Raw genomic sequence first — 11,922 nt, 5'->3', positions numbered from 1 at the left:
TCCTTTATATACGGGGGAGGGGGGCACCACAAAGACACACAAGTTGATTGTTTAGCCGTGTGCGGTGCCCCCCTCCACAGTTACACACCTCGGTCATATCGTCGTAGTGCTTAGGCGAAGCCCTACGCCGGTAACTTCATCATCTCCGTCACCATGTCGTCGTGCTGATGAAACTCTCCCTCGACCTCAGTTGGATCTAGAGTTCATGGGACGTCACCGAGCTGAACGTGTGCAGATCGCGGAGGTGTCGTACCTTCGGTGCTAGGATCAGTCGGATCATGAAGACGTACGACTACATCAACCACGTTGTCATAACGCTTCCGCTTTCGGTCTACAAGGGTACGTAGACAACACTCTCCCCTCTCGTTGCTATGCATCAGCTAGAGATAAATCTTGCGTGATCGTACGAATTTTTTTGAAATTACCGCGTTCCCCAACACCTTAATGTACTCAGAGGTGCATCTGTCACCGTACATCCATTGCCGGTTCATCTGCATGCATTATATATAATTAAGTGTGGCCAAAACCATTACAGAACATCATGAATAGTGAAGTGACCAAATTAATAGAAGTTCATCATCACATTAAAACCAAATTAATAGAACATCATGTTTTTCTTTTAGAAAGAAGATAAAAACAAGAGGCTCACCACGGTGGTGCCGGCGATGAGATCGGCACGGGCGATCGACGGCGGTGAGGACGGGGACGGGACAGGACGGACCGCGAAACCTAGACAAATCTTGAGGAAAATGGAGTTTGGACAAGGAGCTTCGAGAGGAAGCTTAAGTGTGGCTCAGGCATTTCAGCGAACACCTCATGTGCATAGGAGGTGAGCTAGAGCACCGCAAAGCTCTCCCACGGCTGGCCAAAAAAAACAGAGCAGTGAACTGCTCTGCTTGCGGGTAGGGGGTATATATAGGCCTCTCTTTAGTCCCGGTTTGTGACTAAAACCAGGACTAAAGGACCACATTTGGTCCCGGTTCCAGACACAAACCAGGACTAAAGGTTGTGGGCCAGGAGCGAGGCACATTGGTCCCGGTTCGTGTCTGGAACCGGGACCAAAGGGGTCAGACGAATCCGGCCCGAGGCCCGGCCGGCCCCCTGGCCTCACGAACCGGGACTAATGCACCCATTGGTCCCAGTTCGTAGGAGAACCGAGATTAATGCCCTCTTCAGGCCTGTTGCGAAGCCCTGTTTCTACTAGTGGGAGGACGAAGATGAGGATGAGGCATGATTATTGATGTGTCATTTGTTTATGTGAACTTTTATGTCATAAACTTGGTTGGATGATTTTGAACTTGGTTGGATGATGATGTGATGTGGCAATGATTTTAAACTTTTATGTCATGAACTTGTTTGGGTGATTTTAAACAATGCTATGTCTTATTTTGATGTTTGAAATATCACCATATTGTCTCCAAACTGAACATATTGCAAGCGCCGGGCTGCTCGCGTGTTGTAGTTTAGCGCGTCTGCTAGAATGGCGTGCGCACAATTTTTTGCAGCAGCCGCTGGAGCCAGTGCTCCCCGGCGCGCAAAAACTGACGATTCCGGCGCTGTAAACGGTTTTTTAGCGCGCCGCGCATTGTGCGCCTGTAGGAGATGCTCTAACACAGGTTATGTGTCACTGTCAGAAAGAAAGAAAAAACAAGTCACTAGGTGTAGCGATATTGATGATGTGTAAATTAGCAATCAGAAGCTAGTACGCGTGGAGAGACAAGTTGGACTTGGAGGATGTGGATGCGGTGTATGAAATACAGTGGCTAGAGAGATTAGGTTATTGAGCAGAGTTGTATATACTCTCATTTGGCCTAACTATAAGTATTGCAAGTTGTTCCTGCAGACGGGAACATGTAGTTGACGGGCTTTACTTGGATCAGCACATGGAAGAGGCATCGCACCTAATATATCCCTTTCTGTCGTGTAGCAGTAGCACGCATCATCTTGTTATTCCTTTTTGTTTTGTAGCTTGCTCTCAACAGCCGACCTCCTACTTTGTTGGCGAAATGACAGTAGACAGGACTAGTAGTACAAGTAGCCACTAGGGGTGACCACATCGATCACGCTAGCCGTCTCGCGGCCATGAGCCGAGCTTCGCAATCCCATTCCCATTCCCATTCCCAGATGAAGCTGCTGCTGTCCATCCTACTCCTTGCAGCGGAGACCGGTCATGAGCAGACGATGGGCGCCATTGCTGGACAGCAGCCGCCGATCACGCGCGAGGGCTGCCCCGACAAGTGCGGCGAGACGAGCATCCCCTTCCCGTTCGGCATGGCGCGCGGCTGCTTCCGGCCGGGCTTCCAGGTCGTCTGCAACCACTCCTTCCGCCCTCCTCGCGCCTTCCTCGCTGACAACGGCGGAAGAACGTACCAGCGGATGATGGACCAGAACTACACGGGGCCGTCGTTCAGGCCTGGAGAGCCCTTGCGCCGGAACAAGGCGGTGGAGCTCATCGACGTGTCGGTCGACAAGAGCGAGGCACGGATATACACCGCGGTCAGCTCCATCTGCAGCACTAGCGGCACCCACGCGGTGGGCAGGTATGCGTTCACCTACCTGGACAAGGCAGGGCCGTTCCTCGCCTCGCCAGTCCGCAACGTCCTCGTCGGCGTCGGAGCAAGAGTCGAGGCCACCATGGTGAGCAGCTTCGGTGAGACGGAGAAGGCGATGGCCTACCGGCCGTCCTGCCTCTCAGACCTCGTGGGCAACCTGCAGTTCGCCACCGACGGGGAGTGCTCGGGGCGGGGCTGCTGCGTCGCCGTCTTGCCCCCGGAAGCGCCCCTCCTCACCAGGTTCGTGGCCGGGTTCAGGCCCCGCCACAGGAGGCGTGGGTGGGAATCCAGCCCATGCTCCTACGGCATGGTGGTGCAGAGCTCCTGGTACAACTTCTCTACGCCGGATCTGTACGGCTACGAGGCGCTATCCGGCAGGCTCGCGAGGGGTGTGCCCGCCGTGCTCGATTTCGCCATCAGGAAAGGTACGTGCCCGCCCGACGGCCAGCAGCCACCGGCGGGCTACGCTTGTGTCAGCGGCAACAGCTCTTGCTCCAACGAGGCAAGAGGCTATGTCTGCAAGTGCTCGGAACATTACCATGGCAACCCCTACATCACCAATGGATGCCAAGGCACGTACTACTGCCCCAATAATTCTGCACTTACAGGGCATAGGCCACAGAAGAGAGCAGTGCCTACACCAATAATTCCCTTTAGCAAGCATGGCAAATCATATTGTCATCCTCGCGACAACTAAATTTTCCATAAAAAACGCTCGATTTGTCATTGTTAAAAATTGATGTCAGATTTTTAACATCATCCTTTTTTTTTTTTGGCCTACAAACATGCCCTTCATTTTAACTCCCCGACTAATTCTCGTTTTTTTCTCTCCAGACATCGACGAGTGCAAGTTGCGAAAACAGAGTCATGAGCTCAGACTCTTGTATCCTTGCTCTGATGACGGGATCTGCAGCAATAGGGTGGGAGGCTATGATTGTCGCTGCAAACCCGGAATGAAAGGCGACGCTATAAAAGGGCACTGTACGGAGAAATTCCCCCTGCCAGCAAAAGTGGTTGTCGGTAAGATTTTCAAGCATCTATATATTGAACTAAAACCACGACGCTTATTTTGGAATGGAGGGAGTAGTTTTTTTTTTTTTGCTAGCCATGTTGCATGATTATTTATTTTTAGTTTTGGTCTAGACTCCAGCTGATGTGGTGGTCGAAATATACCGTCCCAACTTAATCTTTACAATGAATTAGTTAGGTATATATAATTTATTTAATATGTTATCAAAACCAATACATCTCAAGTTCAAGACTATGCTTCCTTGTTTTTGTTTTGCTGGTCTGGGCCTATAATTTCATAGTTTGAACCTTGTGATTGTTGCCTAGTTGTGGGCTTTATTAATTTATAGTCGGGCCCTAAAAGTTCAAGATTAGGCGAACATAGTTTCAATAATAGCATTTTCGGCCTACATTGATTTCATTTTCATGTTTAAGGCCTTGAGAGCCTGTAAGAGCCTATATGTTATTGGAAGGTCAAAATATGTTGTCTACCTCTTGATGCAAGATTTCACGCAAGTCTTTCACGGTACTAGCAAATACACAAGCGTGAGCTTAATAACAACATCGAGAAAGTAGTTCCTATAGCTAAAATAGTGGCAATACATTGCCGATAACTAGTTTGGTGGTTATAAGGGCACAACCCTAAACTATAAGAACTATGAAACTAAGAGGAATCACAAGTGAGAACCTCAAGGATTATTAATGGATTCAAGGACTCACAAACTTGTACTACAGGCCCATACTAAGGTGGAAGCTACTCCCTCTGTATCAAAATATAAGACGTTGCCTAAAAAACGTCTTATATTTCTTTCGAGGGAGTAGTTGACAATAGTGGGTAGCTCATGCACCCGGCAAAAAGCTACTTTTACAGCAGTAAAAATAATAATTGGAATTGACTTCCTCAAGCTGGAGCTTTAAGTTAGTTTTGTTTGTTAGGCATTATCTTAGTAAAATCAGGAGTTACTCACATGCATTGGCACAGGTCTGGTCATATCACCTCTTCTCATCAATATAAATTTTTACAACTCAATAATTGACATCCATGACTGCATATGATGTAAAGATATAAGCGACACACACATGTTAAGCATAGATACATAACAATAAATATGCATATCGTTTATAGACTAAGGAAGATACTACATCACTAGCATTCAACCATTAGATTATCAGTGAGGGTCAATGGCCATTAAATATATTATATGCAACTTGATGCTCATGACGTTGAGAAACCCCTTCCTACTAACTTGATTCTATCATTACTTGTTTTGTTTATATGAACGTGGAACGCAGGAAGTGAGTCTAGCTCACTTGGTTTTGGAAGTGGATAAGAGGGAGGGAGGTGGTAATACCCTCAAAAGCATGTACTCCCAGGATGAACAAATTTTTATATGCTTGTAAATTTATAAAAAATAACACTTTGCGCCCAAAGAAAATGAAACAAATTCCGTTGCTCTACAAAGCAAAATTCTGAGCACGAAGGAGATGAGCATTCTCTTCTTTCCGGTAACTTCTTAAAATCAAAAGTAACTCGGACATTTAGGTGTCGAACTTTTTTTTTCTACAATTCATAGAATACCTTTTGCACCCATATGACCACCTGCTCCGGTGTGTGCCTTTGAATTCCGCTACCTCTTGATCCTCATCCACTCTGCCCAATTCTTGAATAAGTTGTACATAATAGAAAAGCAACAGCTTACATACTTCATTGCTTTTGAAGTTTTGATCGTTTTCTTTGAACTCACTATCTTAATCTTTTAACAAGCATTAACTAAAAGCTCCATTACTCTGCACTTCTACAGGCATTGCTGCCTTCATTGTTGTCTCAGTGCTCATGGTTATGTCCCATCAACTCCTAAAACGCAAAAGGTTCTATGAGCAAAATGGCGGTCCAGTACTAAAAGGTGTGAAGAATATACGGATCTACAGAAGGAAACAACTGAAACAAATAACAAATAACTACAGGCATATCATTGGAGAGGGCCACTTTGGCAAGGTTTATATGGGGACTCTGGAAGACAAACAACATGTGGCTATAAAGATCTCCATCAAAGTCGACAAGGACATGAAGAAGGAATTCATCGACGAGGTTATAATACAGTCCGGAATGAGGCACAAGAACATCGTCAGGCTCCTAGGCTGTTGCCTGGAGGTGGATGCTCCAATGTTGGTCTACGAGTATGCAGCGAGGGGGAGTCTACATGATGTTCTGTTTGGATTAAGGCGCATAGATATCATACCTGTGCATACGCGCCTCGGCATTGCTGTCGGGTCAGCCGAAGGCCTAGCATACATGCATTCAGCAGTGGAGAGCACAATACGCCATGGCGATGTTAAATCTGCCAATATTCTTCTGGATGATAAATTCATTCCAAAGGTTTCAGACTTTGGAACGACAAGGCTGCTCGTGAGGGGAAAATCTGTGAAGACCGAGCGTGTCGTTGGGGATCTAAATTACATAGATCCAATATATATGGAGCATGGAGTTGTTACACAGAAGAGCGACGTCTACGGCTTTGGAGTTGTTCTCATGGAACTGATCACAAGGAGGCCCGCCATACACGACGACCGAAGGAGCTATGTTGCAAGCTTTGTTCAAGCTTCTCTTGATAAACAAGCAAGGAACTTTTTTGATCAGGCTATTACAAGCGAGGGGGACATTAAGCTCCTGGAAATGGTAGGCGAGGTCGCTGTGGAGTGTCTCAAACCTAATCCAGAAGAACGCCTAGATATGAAACAAGTAGAACAATGCCTCGTCCAAATTATGGGACAGTCCGCACAACATGCTCAGGAGACAAGCTATCATGGAGATCTTAGTCCTGCACCGGATGATATTCCCTTGCTCAAGGAGACAAGGATTGCAAGAATGCAGTAACCAGACTAGGAACAAGTATAGAATTGATTTTGCTAATATTCTGAATATCACATCCATTTATGTAACCGCTTTAGTGTCCTGATAATTTTTACTGGTTATAATTTGTCAAGACATCAAATTATGTACCGGTATTACTGTATTTGAAGTAGAGCAAACAGTGGTTGTGATCTTAACTCAGATGTATACTTTTCCTGATGATCACTACCCAATGTTGTGTCAATAGAAAAAGGAAAAATTGTCCATTTAAAGAGGTAGAAATATGACTTCGAAAAAAGCAGAAGTTTCACAATTTTGTGTATGCCAGTTCCTTTGGTGATGGTAACTATGAAACAGTTGCACCTCTAGTTCTTTGAGTTGTCATTATCTAAAGAAGTGATGAAAAAGTTCTTTGAGTTGTAGTATTAATTACATTCTAGTAACATATTTGATCATAAAGTTTCATCTCAAAGATTTCACAACTTGAGACTGGGCCGGATTAGTCATCATTTCTTTTGTTGTTGAGGAATTTCACCTCTTTGTTTCCTTTGTGTGATTTTCAGTTCATATAACTAGGCCAATGCCCACTCAGCAAGGTTGTCAGAAGCCTAGTCTTCTGTTTGTAGAACATATAAGTCAGTATACTCAGGTGGCTTTAAGGGAGACATATCCAAAGAAAGTGAGGCATAGTTATTTACATGGAGGAATGGTCAAACAGAAGATTGCTATGCTGTGTACATGGAACCACACATGGTCTTGTGTGCCGCTTTGTTGGTTCTAGTATTATATGCTTGTTGCTTGCAAAATATAAGGAAATAATCAATTGATTGTGCTATTGCTAGTTTAGAGCAAATGATTTGATCACGATGTGATTCAACAAGACATGGTCTTTGCATATCTTCACAGCACCTATCCCTCTTTGGCTATGGACCGTATGTGCACAGATTAGACAGTGTAAAATTCCATTAACCTGCAGCATTTGATTCCCTTATTGGCGAGTAGCTGCTCAAGAACCCTTCAATGTATCTAATGGGGCTACGTTTGAGAATTGCAGATCAATAAACCTGATTCGCTACGAATCCATAGCTATATGCTACTATCTGAACTGGCGCTTCACATTTTTTTCAAAGGTAATGTAAGACGACGCTGAAAGCGGCAAAGGATTCATCTACAACACCCGATCCATATTACTACCATCGAAGGTTTTCTAGTACAACCATTCCATTTCAGATACGTACTACTGTCTAATGCTTGTGCTGCAAATAATACTTGTACATGTTTCCTGAAAGAGTTGAACATTACCCAAAGCATCTCGTGTGATCGTAGTCAGGATTTTAAGTCCATCCGTCTCAGGACATGGTGAAAACTTGCAATGTATCCAGAATGAGTTGCTTCTCTCCCGCACCAATGCACAACTCTTGATGAATACGACACAACAAAGACATCAACAACTGTATCCTGCCTCATGCCAAAGATGATTAACTACATATCTTTCTGAAGAAAATTAAATAAAGCCTGTCCTGGAAATGAACTATCATCAGGTCCCTAGAACATACCATATCATTTACTGAACAGCTGGACATCTTCAGTCAAATTGCTGGACAACTGTTGTTTCCAAATATGGCAAGAGTGGCCTGATATTGCTAGATTATAGAAAAGAGTTGCAGCACAACTGAAAAATGCAGAAGCACGCCATGTTATAGGCATCGAAAATATGAACAAAGTTCCATACCATCATCACAATCTGGAGGTGTTTGGTTCACCAAAGGTAACGCAAACGTAAACGGAATCAGGTCACACTGGTACTGTAAAGGAAATGGAAAAAAATGGAACTTTGTTTGGATGTGAACTGTAACCGTAATCATTCCCATCGGCTATATTATCGTCTTCGACGCCGCCAATCCGGCACCATCTTGCGCCTCCGCTGATGATGGCTAAGGGAATGCATGCCTCCAGCAGCTGGGAGACCTGCTGGTGAGGCCTGCAGTGATAGCTGGGAGACCTCTAATGGCGCGACCACCAGCGCCGCCGCCGCGCTGCTCCTCTCATGGCGCCGCCGCCAGCCTGCTCATGAAGCAGAGTTGATCGAGGTATGGCGCAAGACCAGCGCCGCCGTTCGCCTGGATGTACAAGATAGGGGGCGGAGTCGTCGCAGAGGGGACCGAGCCACCGAGGGCGGATGGATCGATCTCGATGTGCAGCTCGACAAGAACGAAGCTGTAACGTAATCTGTTTGCGGCCAGGGGTGGGCGGAATCAGCGGAGACTTGCGTTGTGATCTGTTTACGTGGTAGCTGTTTACGGACCGGGCCAAACAAACATGATTAAGGTATCAATTTGCGGTGTAATCAGATAACGGGGAAAATGTGTCGAACCAAACACATCCTCTGTGTCTACAGATATGTGTAAATCGAATTAGCAGCATTGTGATGAAGCATGAGCAATATGCAAGCAGAACGAATGCTGATGTAGTAAACCATCATGAAGACTCAATACTCTGAAAGAAATTTCTTATTCACATCAAACACGGCATTCTTCAAATTCCATTGTCAAACACCTTACACTGCAGACATAATCTTGATCCAATCATTTACATTCTACATTCTCTAATTCCCATGTTGGACACCTTACATTAAATTCTCAAATTTATTTCATGACTTGTTTGCTTGGCTGCTTAAAAGAACTTTGAAAAACTGGCAAAATAATTTTTATTTGTTTGCTTTCCAACAGCATAATATGTACCGATGTCTCCCAGTTTCTTAATAGACTAATTCAGACATTCTCTAGTTCAGTATTTGAAGATTTACTGACACAAAACTAGACCAAGCTTTCCAGCCAAAATTACCTTACCTGCTATGATGAAGCAGACATGAAAACGCCAAATTAAAGTTCTGAGCTATACAAATTCATGGTCTCCAGAAGCCGCATTGCCTAATACATTCATGTCCAGGACTGTTCTTGGCGCTTCTTTCAATTCATTGTCAAGATTCATGCTTCCTGCATCTTCCAGTTCATCTCTGTCAGAGTCTCTTTTTGTTACTTCTTCAGTACTATCGTCTGGATAAACCCTTATCCTTATGCGCTTGCCTTTGATGTATCGATATTCAAATTTTGGCGGTGGATATTTCCTATTTAACTTTTCGTATTTGTCCAGCATCTCTAGCTTCATAAATACATCACCGAGCATCCTGACAATCGAGGTATCAGGTCGAACACCCAGCTCTTCCATATCAGCAAAAACCTGGATGAGTCGCGAGGGAAACATGAAACGGTTAAAACGGAACAACCATTGCAGTAAGCATCATTTCTGTACCCATGTTCCTTTAAGCCTAGTTTTTCTACCACAAAAGAAAATGCTGAGACATCACATCCAGTGTATGGTCAATAATATGTACAATACAGCCAACTCAAACTCCAAATCTCTTAAGGCGAGCACAAAATTAGGTGAAAATAAATAAAAGGAATACAGATTTGCATCTTACTATGTCAGCTAAGTATGCAGATAGTTCTAGAGTAGTATAGCTATTGCCTCTCCACGCAAGTAGGACAAAATGGTGCAAAATCTACAACTATAAGATTTGCACATTGAAAATAAACACAGCATATTAAGTTCTATTTTCCTACCTCAAACATCTTCTCATATGACCCCAATCTGTAATATAAGGAGATTATTTTCATGAAAAAAACACGTGGCAAACCCTCCATATATCTCAAGAATATCTTTTGAAATAGCTCTTCTGCTTCCTCAATTCGTCCATCCTCGACTAAAGCGTTTAATAAAGTTTGATAGCTTCCCATGGTCTTCCCTTGACCTTTATTGAACATCCACTTGATAACCTAAACCAGAGATCGTGCAATTATTTTCTTGATACAAGAAAAATAATATTATTGGAAGGGAGGAGCCAATTCTAGATAATCAGTAGAGAAATAATATCCATCAACAGTTTCATTAGAAATACAAGATAGAAACACATCTGACGAAATATTCGACATTTTCACATAAACAAGCATGAACTCCTATTTGATACCTGAATTATTCTTTTCCATTCCTTCTCATCCTCAAGCGTCTTCAGTGCTTTCTTTACTGCTATCAAGGGAAACTCCAGTTCCCATGCAACGAATGAATCAAGAGCACCATAAACCTCCTCCTTTACATTAGACAAACCCTTAATCTGCAGGAGAAAGTAAAATGCGTCACACAAATGGTGAAATGGAGCTCTGGCTGTAACCCTTTGGTGCCAAAATAATAAGGAACACATAATCCCTGTCGGCCCAAAGTTATTTTCTCATAAACAGTCCACATGTAACAATTTATTAAAATCACTACCGCAATTGAGAGTTGTAGAGTTCCATAAGAAAGCTGAAGTACAGAACAACTGTTTTTGTTGCGGTGCAAGCATGGAGTTATGGGGTAATCTAGTGTCCCAGAGCAGGAATAAGGACAAATCCATATAGAGTACAGATTCTAGTGATAAGTACAACAGAGAAATGTAGAAGAACCTCACACATTTGACAAGCTTCTGCGACTTGGAAACGGTTCCGATTCTCTTGTCAGTTTTCCACACGCGAGGATATCTCGGTCTCGGACCCCTGGCACCGCAAACCTGTGCCACAAGATTGTACCAATCAGGATAAGCACCACCAGCGCCAACAAGTTGTGAACAAACCCCACATGCTATGTATGGAGGCGAATGAGGCAGCTCACCACTAAGGAGTTGAACTTTCGAGGGCGCAGAACGACGGCTCTCTCGAACGCTATACCGAATGCGGGCGCCCAACACCTCAAGGAAAGCATGATGAAATCTGCAGCAGGGAAGCAGGAATCCCCCTCCAATGTCACTACCCGCCCGCCTACTTCTCCGCAGATCTTTGGAGGCGAAAGAGCAGGTTCGTACCTCGAAAACCGGGGTCCAGGAGATTGCGGAGGGAGGGAGGGACGCGACGGGAAGGGGAGCGGCGGCGCGCGTCAGGCGTCGGCGGCGGCGGAGGAGCTCCGGGTCGGGACGGGAGGAGAAGAGGGTCCTCTTCCTCGTGCGGACGGGGGTGGGTGGTGGAGAGACAAAGGTAAGTTTTCCAAGGTTGAGATAAGCTTGGTGCTCTCTTCTTTGAAAAGAAAAGGAGTGAAATTGAAAGGCACTTTTGGAAGAAAAAAAAACGTGGAGTTTCTACACCCAGAGCAAAGGCTCCTGGTGTGAACAATAAAATCAAGAAAAGTTTTAAAAAATCTGAAATTTATTTGTGGCATACTTTCACAAATGTTTGTTGTGCATGCAAAATTTCATCGCAAAATCACAATGGTGGAAGGCGTGGTAAAAAACAAAATCGATGCTTTGAAAATGTTACTTACAAAAGCATTTTGGAGCTCCGGTTTTCTTTTTTTGGCACGACTTCCACCAATGTGATTTCGCGATGAATTTTTGCGTGCATGACAAACATTTGTGAAATTATGTCAAAGAACATTTTAGAATTTTTTGATTTTTTTTACTGTTCACATCCAAGAGCATTTGCTCCT

The 11,922-nt window shown here is 44.3% G+C and overlaps 2 protein-coding genes across 13 annotated transcripts; one reads left to right on the top strand and one right to left on the bottom strand.

Moving 5' to 3' along the window:
- The first annotated feature begins 2,098 nt into the window (after positions 1 to 2,098).
- On the top strand, positions 2,099 to 6,710 carry LOC119307311 (wall-associated receptor kinase 1-like). The gene is made up of 3 exons (XM_037583391.1): positions 2,099 to 3,124; positions 3,387 to 3,572; positions 5,363 to 6,710. The coding sequence occupies exons 1-3, from the start codon at positions 2,125 to 2,127 to the stop codon at positions 6,433 to 6,435; spliced, it is 2,259 nt and encodes a 752-aa protein (XP_037439288.1). The 5' UTR covers positions 2,099 to 2,124; the 3' UTR covers positions 6,436 to 6,710.
- On the bottom strand, positions 3,441 to 11,488 carry LOC119307309 (pentatricopeptide repeat-containing protein At4g21190-like). 12 transcript variants are annotated; one of them, XR_005149239.1, is made up of 11 exons: positions 11,306 to 11,488; positions 11,116 to 11,213; positions 10,916 to 11,014; positions 10,439 to 10,582; positions 10,035 to 10,247; positions 9,261 to 9,651; positions 7,968 to 8,083; positions 7,714 to 7,869; positions 5,140 to 5,211; positions 4,529 to 4,606; positions 3,441 to 3,550 (listed from the first exon to the last, which is right to left on the bottom strand). XR_005149239.1 is itself a non-coding variant. In XM_037583388.1 (7 exons), the coding sequence occupies exons 2-6, from the start codon at positions 11,203 to 11,205 to the stop codon at positions 9,307 to 9,309; spliced, it is 891 nt and encodes a 296-aa protein (XP_037439285.1). In that variant the 5' UTR covers positions 11,206 to 11,213; positions 11,306 to 11,488; the 3' UTR covers positions 8,085 to 8,704; positions 9,261 to 9,306. The 12 variants fall into 12 exon arrangements, 4 of the variants coding, with proteins under 4 accessions (XP_037439285.1, XP_037439286.1, XP_037439287.1 ...); XR_005149241.1 differs by lacking the exons at positions 4,529 to 4,606; positions 5,140 to 5,211 and having other exon boundaries at positions 3,534 to 3,550; XR_005149240.1 differs by lacking the exons at positions 3,441 to 3,550; positions 4,529 to 4,606; positions 5,140 to 5,211 and adding an exon at positions 5,246 to 5,415.
- Between the last annotated feature and the right edge of the window lie 434 nt (positions 11,489 to 11,922).

The sequence above is a fragment of the Triticum dicoccoides genome, chromosome 5B (genome assembly GCF_002162155.2).
Source record: "Triticum dicoccoides isolate Atlit2015 ecotype Zavitan chromosome 5B, WEW_v2.0, whole genome shotgun sequence".
In the NCBI taxonomy this organism is placed as follows: Eukaryota; Viridiplantae; Streptophyta; class Magnoliopsida; order Poales; family Poaceae; genus Triticum; species Triticum dicoccoides.
Note: the sequence above shows the minus strand (reverse complement) of the source record. Positions and strands in the feature narration are given on the sequence as shown.

What these genes read in the sequence shown, in the direction of transcription:
- LOC119307311 (XM_037583391.1), top strand. Translation starts at nt 2,125, where the DNA reads ATGAAGCTGCTGCTGTCCATCCTACTCCTTGCAGCGGAGACCGGTCAT. An exon ending in CATCACCAATGGATGCCAAG is followed by an intron (nt 3,125 to 3,386) that starts GCACGTACTACT and finishes TTTTCTCTCCAG; the next exon opens with ACATCGACGAGTGCAAGTTG. An exon ending in GCCAGCAAAAGTGGTTGTCG is followed by an intron (nt 3,573 to 5,362) that starts GTAAGATTTTCA and finishes GCACTTCTACAG; the next exon opens with GCATTGCTGCCTTCATTGTT.
- LOC119307309 (XM_037583388.1), bottom strand. Translation starts at nt 11,205, where the DNA reads ATGCTTTCCTTGAGGTGTTGGGCGCCCGCATTCGGTATAGCGTTCGAG. An exon ending in AATGGAAAAGAATAATTCAG is followed by an intron (nt 10,248 to 10,438) that starts GTATCAAATAGG and finishes TCTCTGGTTTAG; the next exon opens with GTTATCAAGTGGATGTTCAA. An exon ending in CATATGAGAAGATGTTTGAG is followed by an intron (nt 9,652 to 10,034) that starts GTAGGAAAATAG and finishes CGACTCATCCAG; the next exon opens with GTTTTTGCTGATATGGAAGA.